This window comes from Rhinolophus hipposideros, assembly GCF_964194185.1.
Source record: "Rhinolophus hipposideros genome assembly, chromosome: 9".
Classification (NCBI taxonomy): domain Eukaryota; kingdom Metazoa; phylum Chordata; class Mammalia; order Chiroptera; family Rhinolophidae; genus Rhinolophus; species Rhinolophus hipposideros.
The window spans coordinates 51,549,170-51,571,515 of record NC_138055.1 but is presented as its reverse complement, the minus strand read 5'-3'; the positions used below and the strand labels follow the sequence as shown (position 1 = coordinate 51,571,515).

The following is a 22,346-nucleotide window of genomic DNA, read 5'->3' as shown; positions in this document are numbered from 1 at the left end:
TTACATTTATTAATTTTTCACTTTTGATTCAGCTTCACATATCAGGAATAAACCCCACTTGTTCCTGATGTCATCTTCTTGTATGTTTGATCCTATTTTCTAATATTTTGTTAAGCATTTTTGTGACAATCACCATGAAGAATATTGTTTATATTATAGTTTAATTTTCTTATGTCTTTGTCTGGTTTCAGTATCAGGATAATCCTGGCCTCAAAGAATGAGTTGAGAAGTGTTTCTTCCTCTCCAACTTCATGGAAGAATTTATGAGCAGTTGATGAGCTTATAATGTTATTCTTCATCACTTGGCCTAGCAAACTTTGGCTCTGCTCTACTGTGTACTTGACTTAAATTATTTGCTGCAACTAGATCACCTCTGTTTCTGATTGTAGTATTTCCAACACCTAACATCTGATTACTCCTTTTTTTAAATAAAAAAAATTAATTTTAATTGTGGTAAATACACATAAAAGTTACTATCTTAACCATTTTTAAGTGTACAGTTCAGTACTCTTATGTATATTCTCATTGTTGTGCAATCAGTCTTCAGAACTTTCTCATTTTATAAAACTGAAACTCTACACCCCTTAAACAACAACACTCCATTTCCCTCTCTCCTCAGCCTCTAGAAACCACATTCTACTTTGTTTCTATAAATTTGACTATTCTAGATACTTCATATAAGTGGAAATATACAGTATTTGTCTTTTTAAGACTGGCTTGTTTCACTTAGCATAATGTCTTAAGGTTAATAAATGTATTAATACACGTAGCATGTGTCAGAATTTTCTTCCTTTTAAGGCTGAATAATGTTTCATTGTATGTATATACCACATTTTGTTTATCCAGTCATCTATCAGTGGATACTTGGGTTACTTCCACCTCTTGGCTATTACAAATAATGCTGCTATGAACATTGGTGTACAAATATTTCTTAGGGACTCTGCTTTCAATTCTTTTCGGTATATACCCAGAATTAGAATTGCTGGATCATATGGTAATTCTATTTTTTATTTTTTTTGACTGTTTACATTTTTTATTATTTTTATTTTTCAATTACAGTTTGACATTCAATTATTATTTTATATTAGTTTCAGGTGTACAACTTAGTGGTTAGACATTTATATAATTTACTATTTTAAATTTTTGAGGAACCTGCTACATTGTTTTCCACAGTGGCTGCACCACTTTATATTCCTACCAACAGTGCACAAGTATTCCAATTTTCCACATCCTCACCAATATTTGTTATTTTCTGGGTTTATTTGTGTGTTTTTTGATACTAATGGGTGTGAAATGGAATTTCATTGTGATTTTGATTTGCACTTCCCTAGTGATTAGTGATGTTAAGCTTCTTTTCATATGATTGTTGGCACTTTGTATATATTTTTTGAATGTCTATTCAAGTCCTTTGCCCATTTTTGAATTGGATTTTTTTGATGTTGAGTTATAGGAATTCTATATATGTTGTAGATATTAATTCCTTATCAGATATATGATTTGCAAATATTTTCTTCCATTCCATAGTTTGCCTTTTCATTCTGTTGATTGAATCCTTTGATGCACAAAAGTTTTAAATTTTGGTTTAGTCCAATTTATCTATTTTCAGTTTTGTTGCTTGTGGTTTGGGTATTATATAAAATAAATTATTGCCAAATTCAATATTATGAAGATTTTCCCTCTATGTTTTCTTCTGTTTTATAGTTTTAGGTCTTATGATTAAAATGGTTTTTGAGCAATTTTGAGTTAATTTTTGTATATGGTATAAGGTAAGAATCCAACTTCATTCTTTTGAGTGTGGATATCCAGTTTTCCCAGCACCATTTATTGGAAGACTGTCCTCTCTCCATTGAATGGTCTTGGCACTCTTGTCAAAAATCATTTGACCATATATGGGAAAATTTATTTCTGGACTCTATTCTATTATATTGGTCTATATGCCAGTATGCTGTTTTAATTACTGCAGCATTGTAGTAAGATCTGAAAATGGGAAGTGTGAGCTCTGCAATTTTATTCTTCTTTTTCAAGACTGTTTTGGGTATTTGACCTACCTTGTGATTCCCTATGAATTTTAGGATGGATTTTTCTGTTTCTGTAAAAAATACCACTGGGATTTTGCTAGTTATTGCTTTAAATCTGTAAATTGGTTTCAGTTGTATTGATGTCGTAGCTATATTAAGGCTTCCAATCCATGAATATGGAATGCCTTTCCATTTATTTGTCTTCTTTAATTTCTTTCAGTACCATTTTGTAGTGAAATTACAAGTATACAAGTCTTTTACCTCTTTGGTTAAGTTTATTCTGAGTATTTTATTCTTTTGATGCTATTGTAGGTGTAATTGTTTTCTTAATTTCCTTTTAGGATTATTAATCATTAGTGTATAGTAACACAAGATTTTTGTGTGTAAGTTTGTATCCTACAACTTTTTAAAATTTATTAGTTCTAATAATTTTTTCATGTGTGGAATCTTTAGGGTTTTCTACATGTAAGATCACATCATCTGCAAACGTAATTTTATTTCTTCCTTTCTAATTTGGATGTCTTCTATTTACATTTCCTGCCTATTTATATTTCCTGCCTATATTGCTCTGGCTAGATCTTCCACTAATACACTGAATAAAAGTGGTGAAAGTGGGTGCCCTGGCCTTGTTCCTGATCTTAGAGGAAAACCTTTCAGTCTTTAACCATTCGTATGATATTACCTTGGGATATTTCATATATAACCTGTATTATGTTGAGGAAATTTCCTTCTATTCCTAGATTTGTGTGTATGTGTTTTTATCATGAAATTGTTGAGTTGTCAAATACTTTTTCTGTGTTAATTGAGATGATTGTTTTGTTTTGTTTTTTTTCCTAGCATTCTGTTAATTTGGTGTATTTCATTGATTGATTTTTGTATGTTAAACCATCTTGCATTGCAGGAATAAATCCCACTTGGCCATGATGTATAATATTTTTAATGTGCTGTTGAAATCTGTTTGCTCATATTTTGTTGAGGATTTTTGCATCAATATTCATCAGAGATGTTGGTCTGTAGTTTTCTTTTTTTGTTGTGTCTTTATCTGGTTTTGGTGTCAGGGTAATGCCGGCCTCAAAGAATGAGTGTTCCTTCCTCTTCAATTTTCTGGAAAAATTTATGAGGCGTTGGTATTACTTTCTTCCTTGACCACCATGCAATGTGTTAGCTTGTAAAGTTATTCCGCATCACTTGGCTTCTCAAACTTCGTCTCTGTTCTCCTGTGTTCCTGACTTAAATTATTTGCTGCAACTGCATCAACCATTTCTCATTGTAATATTTCCAGCACCTAACATCTGATTACTCCCTTTGCATGAGGATCTGCTTTGCAAAACCGAAATCTTACTCTTATTGTAAGGAGTGTAGAGTGAGCTGAATTTGTCTGAAGCCAAATTGAAAGAGTAATTGATAAAGTTGGAAAGGGTGGAGCAGTGGTTCTTCATCTATCGGATTTACTGTGCCCTTTTAAAATATTGTTAACTTCTCTTTTATTCCTCTGACATGAAACTCGTAGATAAAATATCTATGCTCATACTTTAAGAAATATAAATGTGAGGGTAAATAAAAGGAAAGTGACTTATAATAACATTCATTTTGATGTGTAAAATCTAGGTCAAATTTCACTAGAAGACATAAGAGGTATACAGAGGCTTGCACCTATATGTAGAATTAAAATAAATGTGAAAGCTACAAATGTAAACTGACACAAATGCAGCGTTGTTTGTACTGGCACTCCATGCGACTAGCACCGGTGCATTGTTGTTCGTACTGTAATGTTTTAGAATGGTGAGATTTTGTGGGAGAAATTCTAAAACACAGTCTCCCATTGATGTATTTGCCTTCCTAGAAACTTCAGTTATGTAATTAAACTAGGCAAAAAAGTACTTTGTGTTTATATTTTAAAAGCAGTAAATTTCCACTTGGATAATTCTAAAACACATTTTTTTTAACATATATGAATGTGTCAAAGGACAGTCAAATTTTATGCGGGATTGAGCCAATTCTTAAGTGTGTGGACTGTAGAACGGGCTAGCATCCCTTAGCACCCATACTAAATACCAGCAAATCCTCCTAATCATTGTAAAACCTAAAATGCTTCCACAAATTTCCAAGTGCCACATATGTAAGGTAGTAAATTATCCTCATCGAGAACTACTGGGATAAAGTGATGAACAGAAGAAATTTGCTGACAGACTCTTGAGGAAGGGGAGATAATAAAAGTCATATTGAAGAATATTCTGACGGCTGCTTTCTGTGTGAAGTCTAGGTAAAGAAAAAAGAAGCAACTTCCTTTTATTTGTTTTTAGCAGCCATTGTTCATCAAGCATTTTCACAAGTAGTCCATCTCAGAGCACAGCAACTATGAATTTACTATCTTTACCCTTTAACAGATGGGGCAGAGACAGCTCAGAATTGTTAAGTGATTTACTAAAAGTCATTTTAATGAAAAAGCTAGAGTTGGAATCCAGATATGGTTTCAAACCCAATGTTCTTTTCATTATATCATAGCAATGCTAGGATGATGAAGGCAGAAAAATTTTTCAGAGGGAAAAATCTGAAACCCACAGTAAAGCTAGAACTAGCAGGACTTTGGAGTGATTCTCACTGACATTCTGGGAAGAAAAGTGACCAAAGCTCATTTTCAAACTGAGAATTTATTAATATATCCCCCTTCTTATTCTTATAGGACATTAGTATGCAGCTCAGTGAGATAATGCAAAGTGTGCAGCGGACAATCAATCGCTACACTGTTGATGTGACCCTGCAGCCTGGAAAGAAAATCTCCTATGCAGAATATAGGAGACGAAGAATGAATTTTCTGGAGAAAATAGCTGCTCATGCTAATTCTGTTGAAATTAAAGAAAATACTCTTGTCCATATCCTGGCATGGTTGGAAGAATGGAGTAAGTTTTCAAAAGTGGTTCAAAGGAAAACCACAAAGTTAATGAAAAAGCTGGAGAACAGAATCTATAAGAAAATTTTGAAGTATTAGAAAAAGACTAAAGAAGAAAAGGCTAAGGAGTTAATTCAGAGAACAGTTGTCCTCTGTTCCATTAAGAATAAAATAAGAAAAATATAGGCTTGCTCACTTAGTGGCAGCTATTCTGGCCTCCTTGTTTTTCTTCAAGCATGCCAGCATGCTCCTGCCAGTGTTATCTGCTTACGCTTGCTTCCCTTGCCTGGAACATTTTCCACCAGGTAGCCGCATGGCTCATTCTCTGCCTATATCTCACTTTAAAATGAGGTGTTCTCTGACCATTCCCATTCCCTACCCCTTGGCATTGTCCATTTTATTTTTTTCTTTATTTTTGTCTACTCGTATACCATTTTTTACTATCTGACGTACTACTATATAATTAATGTGGTGGGTTTTTTTTCTCTCTCCTTTCACTACAGTGTAAACAGTATGAAGTCAAGGAATTAGTTGTATTCAATGTTGTATCCTCAACCTCTAGAACAGTATGTGACAGAGGAGATGTTGGTTGAATGAAAGAATAAGCAAAGAACACAAAAAAGAGGAATTTCATTTAGTTGCAAGGAATCTATGTAACGGGGGTTATAAGATACTAGATAACTTACCAAAGGCGTTAATTGGGGTTTAGATCCCAAATATTAATACACATGTTCACATTTTAGATATCTACTTCCCTGGAGTCAGGGAACTAAACAAAATAGACACCTTTTAACCTGATTCACATTTTTATGTCCAAGACTTACTGTTCAGCCTTCTATTCCAATCTCTTCCATTTTCATTTCTTCGTAGAGAAAAGCCTCAGAACAGCAATGTGAGATACCTACATTTCCCAATACTATAATATTTCCCAATACTACAGCCATATAAGCTCACATGGTTATAATTATTTATTTTTCTGCATAAAAGTAATTTTTTTACTCTCTTCTAGATGGCATTTTGTCTGAGATGACTGCAGTTGATACTGATGACCACTACCACTGGATAGCACAAATGGAGATTTTACCAGAAACGCTCAAAGCCATCGAGAGCGATGTCAAGATACTGATTAGAATTAGTACCTCTTTGCTCGAAGTAAAGAAGAGACAAAAGAAAATAATAAGTAAGCATACTTTAAGACTTTGGAAATAGATTGCTCTTTTTCTAGAAAACAGCTTTATTGAGGTATAATCTACATGCCATAAAATCTACCCAGTGGAAGCGTGCAATTCGATCACTTTTAGTAAATTTAGAGTTGTGCAACCATCACCACAATCCAATTTTAGAACATTTTCATCACCCAAAAAAGATCCCTCATACCCATTTGCAGATAATATTCATGCCCACTCCCAGCTCTAGACAATCACTAATCTATTTTCTGTCTCAATAGATGTGCCTTTTCTGGATATTTCATAAAAAGAATCATATTATATGTAGTCTTTTCTGTCTGGTTTCTTTCATTTTGCTTAACGCTTTTGAGGTCAGCCATGTTATAGGATGTATCAGTAATTTCTTCCTTGCTATTGCCAATTGCATACCGCTGTTTGTATGTACCACACTTTGTTTACCCATTTACCAGTCCTTGGATATTTGGATTATTTCTACTTTTTGGCTCTTATGAATAATGCCGCTATGAACACACATGTAAATTTTTTGTGTGGACATGTTTTCATTTCTTTTGAGTAGCTAACTAGGAGTAGAATTGCTAGATCATTTATCTATTGCTGGTAAACTTATATTTAAGAAATTGCTAACTGATTTTCCAAGTGACAGCACCCTCTTACATTCCTATCAGCAATGTGTTCCGGTTCCATACCTAAAGAAACGATCACCATGTTAAATCCAGTAACCATCTGACACCGTACCACACTATCACAATGTATTGACTGTATTTTCTATGCTGTACATTATAACCCCATGACTTATTTGTTTTATACCTGGAAATTTAGACCTTTTATTTCCCTTCACCTTTCCCCTCCTTTTTAATTTTTCAATTACAGTTGACATTCAATATTATTTAATATTAATTTCAGGTGTACAGCATAGTGGTTAGACATTTATATTATATAATTTAAGAAGTGATCCCCCTGACTAGTCTAATACCCACCTAGCACTATAGTTATTATCATATTATTGACTATATTCCCTATGTTTTATTTGACATCCCATGACTATTTTGTAAGTACCAATTTGTACTTCTTAATCTCTTGCCCTTTTTTACCCATCCCCAAACCCCCACCCATCTGGCAACCATCAAAATGTTCTGTTATCTATCAGTCTGTTTCTGGTGTTTTGGGTTTTTTTTTCCTTTTTTTTTTTTTTTTTTAAAAAAAGATTTTATTGGGGAAGGGGAACAGGACTTTATTGGGGAACGCTGTATATGTCCAGGACTTTTTTTCCAAGTCAAGTTGTTGTCCTTTCAATCTTAGTTGTAGAGGGCGCAGCTCAGCTCCAGGTCCAGTTGCCGTTGTTAGTTGCAGGGGACGCAGCCCACCATCCCTTGTGGGACTCAAGGAGTTGAACTGGCAACCTTGGAGTTGAAAGCCCACTGGCCCATGTGGGACTCGAACCAGCAGCCTTCAGAGTTAGAAGCACAGAGCTCCAACCACCTGAGCTACCAGGCCAGCACCCTTTTTTGCTTATTTTGTTTAGATTCCACATATACGTGAAATCACATTGCATCTGTCTTTCTCTGACACTCCACTCAGCCCAGCACTTTCCAGGTCCATCCATGCCACCACAGATGGCAAGAATCCATTCCCTTCCACAGCCAAGCAATATTACATTGTATGTACAGAGGGTGTCAAATGAGAGTATACACATTTTAAGAAAGGAAATCTGTATTGAAATTGTAATACTCAATATATACCAATAACACAAGATGAATACAAGTCACATTTGACTTCTGCTATTACAAGAAGTGCTCAAAGTGGTTACCATCAGCATCCAGACACTTCTGATTATGGCGACTAATGCTTGAGCAATGTTGATCAAATTGTCCACTTGTATACATTTTTGGCACCCCCAGTATGTAATACCTTCTCTTTATCCATTCACTCATCAGACACCCAGGCTGCCTCCACGTCTCGCCCATTGCAAACAATGCTGCAATGAACATATGGATGCACAAGTCCCCTTGAAGTAGAGTTTTGGGTTTCTTTGGAAATATACCCAGAGTAGGATTACTGGGTTCTTCTTTCTCTCTTGTTATAGCCTTTGTTTTAAAGTCTATTTTGTATGGTAGAAGTATTACTACCCCAGCTTTTTTCGTTTGTTTCCATTTTCATGAAATATCTTTTTCCATCCCTTTACTTTCAGTCTGTGTGTGCCTTTCAATCTGAACTGAGTCTTTTGTAGGCAACATATGTAAGGGTCTTGTTTTCTTATCCATTCAGCCACCCTATCTTTTGATTGGAGCGTTTGATCCATTTACATTGAAAGTAATCATTGATAGATATGTAGTTACTGCCATATTATTATTCATATCTTTGATTTTTTTCCTCCCATCTTAAATAAGTCCCTCTAACATTCCTTTGGTAATACTGCTTTGGTGTTGATGAACTTGTTTAGCTTTTTCTTGTCTGAGAAGCTCCTTACCTGTCTTTCGATTTTACATGATAGCTTTGCTGGGTAATGTTGGTTGTAGGTCCTGGATTTTTACCACTTTGAATATTTCATGCCAACCCCTCTGGCCTACAAAGTTCCTGTTGAGAAATCACCTGACAGTCTTAGGGGAGCTCCCTTGTAGGTAACTCACTGTTTTTCTCTTGCTGTTTTTAAGATTCTCTCTTTATCTTTAACCTTTGACATTTTAATTATGATGTGTCTTGGTGTGGCCCTCTTTGGGTTCATCTTGTTTGGGACTGTCTGTGTTTCCTGGGCTTGTATGTCTACTTCCTTTGCCAGGTTAGGGAAGTTTTCTGTCATTATTTGTTCAAGTAGGGTTTCAATTCCTTGCTCTTTTCTCTTTCTGGTACCCCAATGATGTGAATGTTGGTATGCTTGATGTTGTCCCTTAAACTATCCTATTTTTTTATTATTCTTTTTGCTGTTCTGACTGGGTGTTTTCTGCTTCCTTATCTTCTAAGTCACTGATTTGATCTTCTGCTTCATCTAATCTACTGTTGATTCCCTCTAAAATGTACTCATTTCAGTTATTGTATTTTTTATTTCTAACTGGTCCTTTTTAATGTTTTCTATCTCCATTTTTATGTTTCTTATCTCTTTGTTGAAGTTCTCCCTGAGATCATTGAGCATCCTTGTAACCAGTGTTTTAGACTCTGTCAGATAGATTGCTTTTGTTTATTTTGTTTAGTTCTTTTTCTAGAGCTTTGTTCGGTTCTTGTATTTAGGACATGTTTCTTTGTCTCCCCATTTTGGTTGCCTCCGTGTGTTTGTTTCTATGTATTAGGTAGGGCTGCTGTGTCTCCCGGTCTTAGTAGAATGGCTTTATGTAGTAGGTGTACTGTGGGGCCTGGTGGCCCAGTCTCCCTGGTCACCTGAGCCAGGTGCTCCAGGTGTTTTCCTGTGTGGGTTCCATGTGCCCTCTTGTTGTACTTGAGCCTTGTTTGCTGTTTGCACATCAAAAGGAGGAATTGACCCTGGGGGTGATGGGTTGTGAGGACTGGCCTGGACTTCAGTGGAGGAGCTGCTCTGCAGGGGCTGACTCTGTAGAGAAGGACTTGCTTTAGCAGGACTCTGGTGCCTGCTTAGTCTGACCTTTGGGTGTGTTGTCCTTAGAGGCATTCAGGTGATGCTCCTGCTTGGTCTGAAGGCGGCCACAGGGCATGCCAGCCCCAGGGCCTCGTGGGACTGGCCAAGTTTGGCTTGGCCACAACCTGTGCCTGGCCTATGCCAGCTGGCATAAGCCACAATGCAATCCGCAGATGGATGCCACCTGTGATGGGCTTGGAGGTGCCTCAAGGGGCCAAATTACAAACTGAGGCCAGCTGTTTGCTAGTGCCAGGCTTGGGGCTACTCAGCAAGATGTACAGGACACACCAAAGCCAAAGCCAGATGTTGCTTGTTTGGGTTTTGTGAACCTTTGAGAGATTTTGGGGAATGTCCACAGAATGAACCAAGACATGCCATTTGTATGGAAAAGCCACTGGAAGTGGCTTGGATGTGCCCAAATGTTGGATGGGGTGGGGTCTCATGGAATCATCAGGGCAGTGCAAACAGCGTTAGGTTGATGAAGACACAGCTATGACAGCTGCCTAAATCTGCATGCTGGGAGAAGATAGCGCTCAAAGAAACAATGGATTGTTTCTGTCTGGAAGAAAGTTCCCCTCCAGCCCTTGCTCTGAAACCAGAAAATTCAGTTCCTCCCTGTATGCTTCTGGTGCCTTTTGAGCTGCTGCCCTAATGCTGGAGCTCAGAGTGAGTGAGTCTATCAGCAAGTCTATGTGCAGGCCCTTTAAGAGGAGTGACTGGGACTCCATCCACCCTTGTCTCACCCAGACACAATCTCTGCTGGTTTTCACAGGCAGAAGTTATGAGGACTTCTTTCCCCAGCACTGGAACCCTGGGTTGGGGAGCCTGATGTGGGGATGGGACCCCCTCACGCCTCAGGGATACTTCCAAAGCCAAAATATCCCTCCCAATTTTTAAATGCCACACACAGTGTGCGACCAGCCCATTCTGCATCTCTGCCCCTCCTACCAGTCTCATGGTGGCTTCTTCTGTATGTCCTTAGAGGTAGGACTTCAGCTCAGCTAGACTTCAGGAGATTCTCAATGATGGTGGTTCTGTAGTTTAGTTGTAATTCTGATGTGGTCATGAGAAAAGGCAAGCACAGCATTTACCGACTCCTCCATCTTGACTGGAAATTCCACCTTCATTTTTTAATCAGCTTTTTTAAAGGTAGTTTCAGATTTAGAGAAAAATTGAGAAAATAACATCTTACATTAATATGATACATTTGTTATAATTAACAAATTAATATTGATACATTATTAACTAAAGTCCATAATTTATTCAGAATTCCTTATTTTTACCCAATATCATTTTTCTGTTTCGGGATCCCATCCAGAGTATCTGATTATGTTTAGTTGTCATGTCTCCTTAGGCTTTCTTGGATCTGAAAGTTTCTCAGACTTTTCCTTGTGTTTGATGTCCCTGACAGTTTTAAGGATTACTAGTCAGGTATATTGTAAGATGCCTCTCTATTGGAATTTGTCTGATGTTTTTCTCATGTTTATCCTTGGATTATAGATTTGGGGAAAAAGATCACAGAGGTTAAGTACCATTGTCACCTTATCATTTCAAGGGTATATATTATCAAATGATTTGTGACTTGATATTGATGTTGATCATCTGGCTAACGTAGCGCTTGTCAGGTTTCTCCATCTTAAAGTTACTCATTTTCCTCATTTTCCATACTGTGCTCTTTAAAAGGAAGTCTATATGTGCAGCCCACACTTAAGTAATGGGGAGTTATGCTCTCCCTCCTTTAGGATGGAATATCTATTAATTATTTGAAGTTCTTATGCACAAGAGTTTGACTCTTTTATCCCATTATTAATTTTCAATTTTAAATTTATATCAAAATGAACTCACAGATATTTACTTTAAACTTTGGGTTATAACCCAATACAACTTTATTTTCTCGCTCAAGTTATTCTAGCTTTGGACATCGGGACCTTATTTAGTTGGTTTCTATGCCCCTTTGACATACCCCCATCAAAGTAGTTTCTTTCTTTTATCTTTTTTTTTCAGCAGGTCCTTATTTTCTGGTACTACAAGATGCTTCAGATCTATGTTGAATATTTCCTGCCACAGTCATAGAACATTCCATTTCTCCAAGAGTACTGGTTCCTTTTATTAGAGAATAGTATTAAAACCAAGGTTTGACTGCTAGGTGTGCTCATTGCTACTGGGGCGTAATTTCTGCTTGGCCCTCTCATCTGACAGAGGGAAAATGAATAATATATGTGTGTCTACAAACCCATGAATATACATATATCTATAAATAATGACATATATAATCACCTGTAACTACATTAAGCTAAACATTGGTTCTTACTGATGTCTCTAACTCTAATCCATTATCACATAGATCATTCTATCTCCCTCCCCTTGTTCATCTGTAAATTCCCACCCCAACAAAGAGAAACCTGCTCCTACCACCTGCCTTCCATTACTTAGTGGTTGAATTCCAGTATACATGTATAGCAGTATCAGATTATTAACCCATACCTCCACAGGAAACAACAACTAGAGTATAGTACTTATATGAAGTTCCCTTTGCGTTTAGACTTACAGGCTCCATTCATTTCCAGTAACTTAGGTCAGCACCTTTCCCCACCCCCATCTTTTTCAGTGAGGTTGTGTCATACATTCTTAATACAGTTAGGTTCTCTTATCATAGTCTGCATTCCTTCCTAGGATCCCCTGACCTTCTAAATGGTTATTTTTTAAAATTTGCATATACTGTTTCACTCTTTGTTCTGTACAGTTCTATGGGGTTTCACAAATGTATATTGTCATGTATCCACCATTATAGTATCATACAAAATAGTTTCTCCATTCGAAAAAACCCCATGTTTCATCTATTCATTCTTCCCCTCTCTCTCCAAGCCTTTGGCAGCCATTGATTTTTTTAATGTCTCTATAGTTTTGATTTTTCAAGAATGTCATATAATTGGAATCATGCAGCATGTAGCTTTTCCAGACTGGTTTCTATCATTTAGCAATATACATTTAAGGTTCCTCCAAATCTTTCTGTGGCTTAATCACATTTCTATTTATTGCTGAATACTTCATTATACAGATGTACCACAGTTTGTTCATCTAACTATTGAAGAACATCTTTGTTATTTGTAGGTTTTGATGTTTAAGAATAAAGCTGTTATAGTAGATTGGGGGGTGGTTATCACTTTGTGAGGGGTATAAATGTCTAATTATTATGTTGTTTTGTACATCTGAAACTAATAAAAAAAGAATAAAACTTATAAATATTATCATGCAAGTTGTGTGTGTGTGTGTGTGTGTGTGTGTAAGTTTTCAAATTAAGTGGGTAAATATTATACCTACAAGCATGATTGCTGGATCATATAAGACTACAATGCTTCAAAAATAACTTTGTAAGAAACTGCTAAACTGTCTTCCCAACTAGCTGTACCATTTTTCATTCCTACCCATAATAAGCAAGAGTCCTGTTGCCCCATATGTCAGCATTTGGTATTATTGGTTTTTTGGATTGCAGTTATTTTAATAGGTGTGTAAGTGTCTCATTGTTGTAATTTGCAATTCTCTAATGACAGATGATACTGAGCATATTTTCATATGCTTACTTGCTATCTGTAGATCTTATTTCTTACCTTTATTTTTAAATAAGATTTGTACATGCGTACTACTTTGAGAAGAGTGTTATTTCAGGGAATGGGTGTTAATAGACATTCTGTAATGCATTTAGAGAAGTGTTTAAAAACATGTAGTAAAAATGGTTATAAGAGCCGTATATTTATGCTACTTTGGGAACAGTGTTATTTCGTGGAATGGAATGGATGTCTTACCTTCATTTTTTGAAAGACATTTTTGCTGGATATAGAATTCTTGGTTAGCAGTATAATTCTTTCAGCACTTTGAATGTCATCCCACTGTCTTCTGGCCTCCAATGTTTCTGATAAGAAGTGAGCTGTTAAATTTACTATGTTTCCCCTGTACTTGATGAGTCTCCTTTGATTGTGATAAGTCATTTTTCTCTTTTAACTTTAAAGATTCTCTCTTTGTCTTCTGGCTTTCAATGATCTGACTATGTTGTGTCTAGGTAGGAATTATTTTGTGTTTATCCTACTTAGAATTCAATCAGCATCTTGAAAGTGTAGATTCATGTTTTTCATCAAATCTGGGATAATTTGGCCATTATTTCTTCAAGTATTTTTAATGCCCCTCTCTCTTCTTCTTCTGGGACTTCTATTATTTGTACATTGGTATGTTTAATGGTGTCCTACAAGTCTCTGAGGCTTTGTTCATTTTCCTTTATGGTTTCTCCTGTTATTCAAGTCAGACAATTTCAACTAATCTAGCATCAAGTTTGCTGGTTATTTTCTTTTGTCAGCTCAAATTTACTGTTGAGCCCTTCTGGCTATTTTTTAATTTAATTATTGTACTATTCAGCTTCATTTTTCCCACTTGGTTTTTCTAATTTCCATCTCTTTATTGATATGCTGTATTTGATGAGTAATTATCATCACACTTTACTTTCATTTTAAAATATGGTTTCCTTTAGTTCTTTGAATATATTTATAATTGCTTCTTTTAAAGTCTTTTTTCTGATAGGTCCAACATCTGCCCCCTCCTCACTGACCCCTGAGACAATTTCTATTGACTATATTTTCCCCCTGTGTATGGTTACACTTTCCTATTTCTTTTCATGCCTCTTTTATGTTGAAAACTGGACATTTTAGATAATATATTGTAGTAACTCTGGATTCGGATTCTCCCCACAACCTCCAGTGTTTGTTTTTATTGCTTTTATTGTTTGGCTTTTAGTGACTTTCCTGGACTAGTTTGATAAAGTCTGTCTCCCCCATAGCATGCAGTCACTGTTATCTCTACTCAATTTTTTTCTTTTTGTTTTTATCCTTAAGCCTAAATTCCTAGGGGTCATCTTTGGGTCAGCAGAGCTTAGTGGTAAGTCAATGATTGACCAATCATTTATTAATCCAGATTGATCCAGTAAGGCTTCTTTGCTAATGGATCTGTGTATGGATTAAGAAAGCATTGTTTTAAACAATACCTCTAGGCATGAGTTTTTCCATGCTTTGCTCCACATTAAATAAACCCCCTCAGGAAGTAGAGCTGTCAATCTTCACATCCTGCCTCACTCTGGTAGAATTCACAGGCCATGGAGCTGGGTAGCTGGAGATGGGAGCAGCTCTAAGTTAAAACATCACAGACTTCTACTGTTGTTATGGAGGTTCAGCAAATTTTTTTGAATAGGTGCTTCTCAATTTGTTGTGTGCCTTTGGTCAATTTCCAAAGTCCTAAAATGCTTGTTTTGGGCAGTTTTGTCTGGTTTTATTACTGCTTTTTTTGGGGGGGGGGAATTTGTTGAATTTCTCATTCAGCCATTCTGGAAATCACTTCGAATATTTGACTTTTGTCTTTGTGTAACTCTTTTGAAAGAACCAAGGTTAACGTTGACTCAAAAAAGGGAGGAAAAAAGATAGGAACCCAAAACATAAAATGGAAAGCACCAAGCATAATCAAAGCCAAAGATAAATTTTGGCTTCCATTATGTCTAATCCCAAACTTGTAACAGAAGGTAAGTTGAGGTCACAGCTGAGTTCTTCTCCTAAACTCTGTAAACAGAAGTTCTAGGTGATTGTGGAAAAATAGTTGTTCTTTTATTTTAGAGCCAAAGTTTCCTCACGAATCTTTATCCTATAGCTATCTGTTAATTTAAGCTAACTACCTTTTAGGCTTAAACATAGAGCACAATACAAAAGAAGATATGCAATCTCATCCTTTTATGTTTTATGTTTTTTTCTTCTAGCATCTAGAGGTACTCTATGGAAGTCTTGGAAAGAAAGAGTTATAAAGCGACCTGCAACAGCACATGCTTTAAGACCAGACCAGATGATTAGTGATGACTTCGCAAGAAATATAAAGGTTTCAGAAATCCAAGGTATGCTACAGGAACTCATACGTACTGCAATGTTCAATAAATTGGAAAACAGTGCTATTAAATACATATCATCAACAATAGTAAACCTTTCTAAAGCACTGAGTGCACTAAATGATGAAGTAAAACTTATTAACTTCCAAAGTGCCAGTGTGTATATAAATGAGACCAATGAAAGAGAAAAAGAGCTCTCCCAGAAGATAATACAAGATCTCAGTGAAAAAAATGTAATGCTTCAGCAGAAACTTCAAGATGCAGAAGAAAAATGTGACCAGCTTATTCGATCCAAAGTATCTCCAGTGTCACGCACATCAATCTTGAAAATATTATCTGAGCCTTCTCCACAATCACCCATGGCCATTAGCAAAGCTGATAAAGAAGACAGTATAGACAGTATTTTGGCTAAGCAATTTGAAAATATTGTAGATGCGGCCCCCAGGAAAGGGATCAGAGCCTCGGGGATCAAGTGGGACTCAGCTATGTCATATACAGCCCAAGTTGAAATGACTCCAGATTTAATTGGACAGCAATCCCCTTTACTTGAGAAAAAACAGAAAACCTCTAAAAATATCACTGAAGATAAGGTATTACTAAAGAAAGATGGTGTCTATCAGAAAGACCGGACTGATGACTATCAATTACCAAAAAGAAAGCATATAAAAAGAACATCTCTGCAGGAGACCTCTTTATCAAATCTGAGTGAAGATAAAGGTAAAAAGATGGTCTCAGAGCCCAAAGTTGATTACCAGTTTGAGCTACAAGCACTGGAAAAGAAGAGTAAAGAAATAAAATCCTTTTCTGAAGCCAAATCAAGGTCATCCACTGAATCAAAAGATCAACATGTCCCTGCAGATTTCCCTTCTAACATAAAGAGCCCAGGTGACAAAAGTGGAACAAGTAGTTTATGGGAACGACTCAGGAAGCTCAAACCTCAATATTTACTTGGGAAAAGTCAAGTTTCTTCAGAGAATAAAGAGGAGCCCACCCCTGAGTCAACAGACGAGAGCAAAAGTGAGATCAGCACCACAGAGCCATTCAGGTTGACTGAACGGGATCATCCCTCTGAGAAATTGAAAACAAAAGGAAAGAAATCTCAAATCTCTCCAGAAACTACCAAAAGCAAAGAAAGAAAAACAGGAGAGAAGGACAGATCAGTCATCACCAAGAAGTTCAAGTCTCATGAACTTGTTAAATCACAATCTAGAATAACTGAAGAGACTTCAGAATCTACCAGAGGTCTAGGAAGTTCACATGGCAAAAGTGAACGGAACAACCTGGAAGAATTTCAGAAAGCCATAATGGCTTTCCTGAAAGAGAAAACTGATCACGTAGAAAAGCCTTTGGATGAAAAAACTGTGCCAGAAAAGGAGTTATTACTTCAAAAAGCAGAAGTAGAAAAATTAGAAATCATAAAGGCAAAAACAGAGGGCTATTTCCAAAGTGTGGCTGAAACTGTGATAAAAATCTTGAGAAAATACAAAGATATAAAATACACAGGACAAGTTGGAGAGAAACCTATGAAACAAAAAAAGGTAGTCTCATATACGCCAGGATTGCATATTCAGAAGCCAATTAGTGCAAATTCTAAAATTAGCATCTTACTCTCAGATGAGAGCGTGGACCCAGTAGTTCACAGTTTAATAGAAATGATTTTGACTGAAATAGAAAGTGAAAGAGATGCTCCAGTAGTCTCAATAGCAGAGATACACCACAAGGAAAAGGAAAAACAAAGACAGGAGGAATATCTGCAAGAGGGTCAAGAAAATAATTTTGATATAAATCTTAAAGACCAGTTGGAAGAAGAAAGGAATCTCTGGAAGAAGAGCTATAATATGATAAAAAAGAATATGAAGAAGGAAAAAGCATGGTTCCAGAGGGAGGAAGGAGAGAAAAAGCAACAGAAGAATCGGTGGCAGGAGGAAGAGGTGTGGGAGGAACAGCAAACACAGAGGATAGAAAAGCAGAGTGAGCAAGATGAGCAGCAAAAGCAAATGGAAGAGGAGGAAGAGCGGCAGAAGCAAAAGCAACAGCAGCGGGAAGCATGGGAGCAAATAGTGGAAACGCAAGGGGTGCCCTTGGAGAAGAAGGGACAGCAGATGAGACAGGTTCAGAAGGAAGTGAAACATCTACAGCTGGAAAGCAGTTGGGAGAGACAGGAGGAGAAGCAGAAGCCAAGAAGAAAGGTAGAAGACCATAAAAGGCAGGGGCAGAAAAAAGGAAGGGATCGGATAAAGATGGAGGAGGAAGACTCGGAAGCACTAAAAGAGATGTTCAGCCACACCTCAGTGCTCCTGTCTCCCAGGAGGAAGAAGAGATGGAAAGATGCATTCCAGTTATACAAACCACAAGAGTCCCACGGGAATCTTCAGACATTAGAGAGTCTTGCTGAAGAAGAGCACCCCATACCAGTCACTCTTCCCACCCCCGCACAGTCTCCCTCACCTGGGCCCTATCCTACTTCTGGACGGTCTCCCACAAAGTCCATCGCTGTCACCCCTGAGCAGGCCCGGGCACTGGGAATCTCTGTCACCCCTGAGCAGGCCCAGAGACTGGGAACCACTGTCACCCCTGAGCAGGCCCGGGCACTGGGAATCTCTGTCACCCCTGAGCAGGCCCAGAGACTGGGAATCACTGTCACCCCTGAGCAGGCCCAGAGACTGGGAATCACTGTCACCCCTGAGCAGGCCCGGGCACTGGGAATCTCTGTCACCCCTGAGCAGGCCCAGAGACTGGGAATCACTGTCACCCCTGAGCAGGCCCAGAGACTGGGAATCACTGTCACCCCTGAGCAGGCCCAGAGACTGGGAATCACTGTCACCCCTGAGCAGGCCCAGAGACTGGGAATCACTGTCACCCCTGAGCAGGCCCGGGCACTGGGAATCTCTGTCACCCCTGAGCAGGCCCAGAGACTGGGAATCACTGTCACCCCTGAGCAGGCCCAGAGACTGGGAATCACTGTCACCCCTGAGCAGGCCCAGAGACTGGGAATCACTGTCACCCCTGAGCAGGCCCAGAGACTGGGAATCACTGTCACCCCTGAGCAGGCCCGGGCACTGGGAATCTCTGTCACCCCTGAGCAGGCCCAGAGACTGGGAATCACTGTCACCCCTGAGCAGGCCCAGAGACTGGGAATCTCTGTCACCCCTGAGCAGGCCCAGAGACTGGGAATCACTGTCACCCCTGAGCAGGCCCAGAGACTGGGAATCACTGTCACCCCTGAGCAGGCCCAGAGACTGGGAATCACTGTCACCCCTGAGCAGGCCCAGAGACTGGGAATCACTGTCACCCCTGAGCAGGCCCAGAGACTGGGAATCACTGTGACCCCTGAGCAGGCCCGGGCACTGGGAATCTCTGTCACCCTTGAGCAGGCCCGGGCACTGGGAATCTCTGTCACCCCTGAGCAGGCCCAGAGACTGGGAACCACTGTCACCCCTGAGCAGGCCCAGAGACTGGGAACCACTGTCACCCCTGAGCAGGCCCAGAGACTGGGAACCACTGTCACCCCTGAGCAGGCCCAGAGACTGGGAATCACTGTCACCCCTGAGCAGGCCCAGAGACTGGTAACCACTGTCACCCCTGAGCAGGCCCAGAGACTGGGAACCACTGTCACCCCTGAGCAGGCCCAGAGACTGGGAACCACTGTCACCCCTGAGCAGGCCCAGAGACTGGGAACCACTGTCACCCCTGAGCAGGCCCAGAGACTGGGGATCATTCTCACCCCTCAACAGGCACAAGCACTTGGAGTCACCGTCACCTCTGAGCGGGCCCAGGTGCTTGGGGTCACCGTCACCCCTGAGCGGGCCCAGGCGCTTGGGGTCACCGTCACCCCTGATGGGGCGCAGGCGCTTGGGGTCACTGTCACCCCTCAGCAGGCCCAGGCTCTTGGGGTCATTGTCACCCCTCAGCAGGCCCAGGCACAGGGTATCACTCTTACTGCTGAGCAGGTCAAGGCACTGGTGGTCTCTCTCACTCCTGAAAAATCGCAGCATCTGGGAGTTATACTCACACATGAGCAAGTCCAAGCATTGAGGTCTTCTCTCTCTCCTGAACAAGACTGGACACTGAGAGGCCCTATTTCCCCTAGCCAGGGCCAGACACTGAAGGCATCGGTCACTTCTGAACAGACCTGGGCAACGCAGATCCCTGTAACCACTCAACAGGCCCAGAAATCTGGTGTCCCTATAACTTCAGGACAGGACGAGGCATTGGGAGTCACTGTCACACCACAGCAGACCCAGGCATTGCAGGACCTTCTTCCAGAACAGGCACAGGCTCTGGAGTTGACTCATACTCCTGAGAAAGTGCAGACTTTGGGTATCACCTGTATCCCTGAACAAACCCAAGCAGTGGGTACCACCCTCACCCCTGAGCAGGAACAAGCATTAGGGGTCCCTCTTACCCTTGACCAGGCTCAGGCATTAAAGACCTCTCTCACAGAAAAACAGGCCTGGAAACTGGGGGTCTCTATCACTCCAGAAATAGTTCAAGAAGTATCGAAAGTTCTTACTCTTAAGCAGAACCAAGCATTGGGAGTCCCTACTGCCCCCCCAAATGCCTGGATGTCAGCTGTCACTCTTACACCTGAACAGACCCAGGCTTTGGGGGCCGCTGTCACCTCAGTGCATGTCTTAGGCTCTCCCATTCCCCCTGAGCAAGTCCAACCTTTGGGGGCCCCCTTTACCCTAGAACAGGCCCAGCCCATGGGTATTGCTCGCCTGTCTGAGCAGGACCTAAAATCAAGAGCTCTTCCCACTCATGAGCAGCCCTCACCACTCAAGGCTGATTCCTCTTCAGGACATACCCTGGAAGTTGGGATCTCTTCTATTACCGATAAATCCATCAAACCAAGGGTTCCTCACATTACTAAGCAGTCCCTCATAGTCACTCCTTCCACTCTAAGACCATCTCAAGAATCAAAGGTTTCTCTTCCCCCTGGGCAACCCATGACATCAAGAACTAGGCGACCCCTGGCATTGTCTGTTCGGACCGCTGAGAAGTCCTCAATGTTTGAGGTCTCTTCTACTCCTTTGCAGATATCAAGGTCTCCTCTTACCCAAGCCCTCTTTGTCCCTGGGAAATCCCTAGGAATAGGGACTCCTTCTGACCCTAGGAAGCTCCCAGCACCACAGACTTTTCCTTCCTCTAGGCAATTCCTCACATCTAGGGACTCTCTGCCTCCCCAGTCTTGTCTGATAGCAAAGGACCCTTTTGCCCCCAGGAAGCTCCTTATAGCTGGAGTCCCATGCACCACCTCACAGATTTCCACTGTCTGTGATCCTCTCTCTCTTGGGAAGCCCCTCATTCCTGGGGCTTCTTCCATCCCCGGGGAGCTTATGGAATCTGGACCATTAATCCCCTCTGAGCAGCCCCAGGCATTTCAGCCCTCTGCTACCTGCGAGCAATCTCCCTATCCACAAGCCTTGTCTACCCGTGGGCAGCATCTGGTGCCATGGGCTCTTCCTGGGCAAGTGTCCCCACTACAGATCTCTTTCACCCCTGGGCGTCCCCCAACACTATGGGCTCCCTCAACTCCTGGACAGCCCCAGAAGGCTTTGTCGTCTGCTGTTTCAAAGAAAAGTAAGAAAAGATTAGAAACTATTTCTTCTCTGAAATTGCAATCAACATTGGTCCATCCCAGTGCTCCAAGCTTCAACGTACCTCAAGCCCCTTTTACCACTAAGAAGTTCCAAATATCAGAGGTCTCTGACACTCCTGAAGAAACCCAAATACTCTCTGATCCTTTTGCCATGGAACAATTTAGAACATTTCAGTCCTATCTCGCCAATTATAGGACACCAATATCACAAACCCCCTACATTGATGAAGGGACTCTTCCCACTTTCATGAAGCCTATGACATTGCCGCCTGCTCTTATTACTCAACTACCTCAAACATCACAGACCGCACCTTCTCTATGGGACCAGAAATCCCGATTCCCCCCTATAAACAAGCCATGCATACTGACTTCAGTTTCAGGTACCAAGAAATCCACAATAATGGTACCCTCTCCGTCCTCTCCCCAAGAGCTCAAAGAGCAGAGGTACTTTGTTGATGTGGGGGCTCAGAGAAAGAACCTGATACTCTTACATCAGGCCAAAGAAACTTCTGGACTTCCTTCAGAACTACATACAACAGCTAGAAATCTCATAATTGAGACCCTTCATACGAACACAGTTCGGCTGGGATACCTATTCCGCAAATACATTGCCTATAGGCTGATCCACCGTGCAAGGTAGATGTCACTATTACATGTCCAGATTTCTGATTTAGTCCTGATTTCACATACCCTCCCTCATTGCCCTGTAAGTCTATACACATTTGTCAGATTAGATGTTCTAAAGGTTCTTTTATGGAAGGTCTATGGGATGGAAGCCCAGTTAAGAGAGCAAAAGGAGATTCTTTAGGAATAAGAAGTGTCATATAGCATGATCCATTTAAGACTAGGACTACTCAGTCTGGAAAGGACTACTCAGTCTCATCCATTTATATCTCTAGCAAATATTCTGAAATAAATTTTGTGGATCATAGCTGATCTCCAAAACATCAGCTTCAAAAGTTTAGAGGTGCTTCCAGTTATTCTGAATTTCTTACATCATGGATTCACCAGAAGATACAATGATTCTTAAAATGGGAGATGGCAGGTTATGCACAAGGTGTTGCCATGGCAACTTTGCTACTGGAGTGACCTGGAGGAAACAGGTCCTGGTCCTGAACTTTAAAAACTGCAAATATCAGAAATAGGCAGGGAGAA

At 39.9% G+C, this 22,346-nt stretch overlaps 1 protein-coding gene and 1 long non-coding RNA gene across 2 annotated transcripts in view; one reads left to right on the top strand and one right to left on the bottom strand.

The window, feature by feature from the left end:
- The window catches only part of LOC308502880, a 63,432-nt gene that overhangs the window by 2,182 nt on the left and 38,904 nt on the right, over nt 1-22,346 (bottom strand). The gene's annotated exons all lie outside the window — the stretch shown is intronic.
- The window catches only part of FAM186A (family with sequence similarity 186 member A), a gene marked incomplete at both ends in the record, with an annotated part of 28,865 nt that continues 11,247 nt past the window's right edge, over nt 4,729-22,346 (top strand). Inside the window, 3 exons of the mRNA XM_081060493.1 lie at nt 4,729-4,918; nt 5,918-6,088; nt 15,467-21,827. Of these exons, the coding sequence (XP_080916619.1) occupies nt 4,729-4,918; nt 5,918-6,088; nt 15,467-21,827 (6,722 nt within the window). The remainder of the gene's footprint in view (nt 4,919-5,917; nt 6,089-15,466; nt 21,828-22,346) is intronic.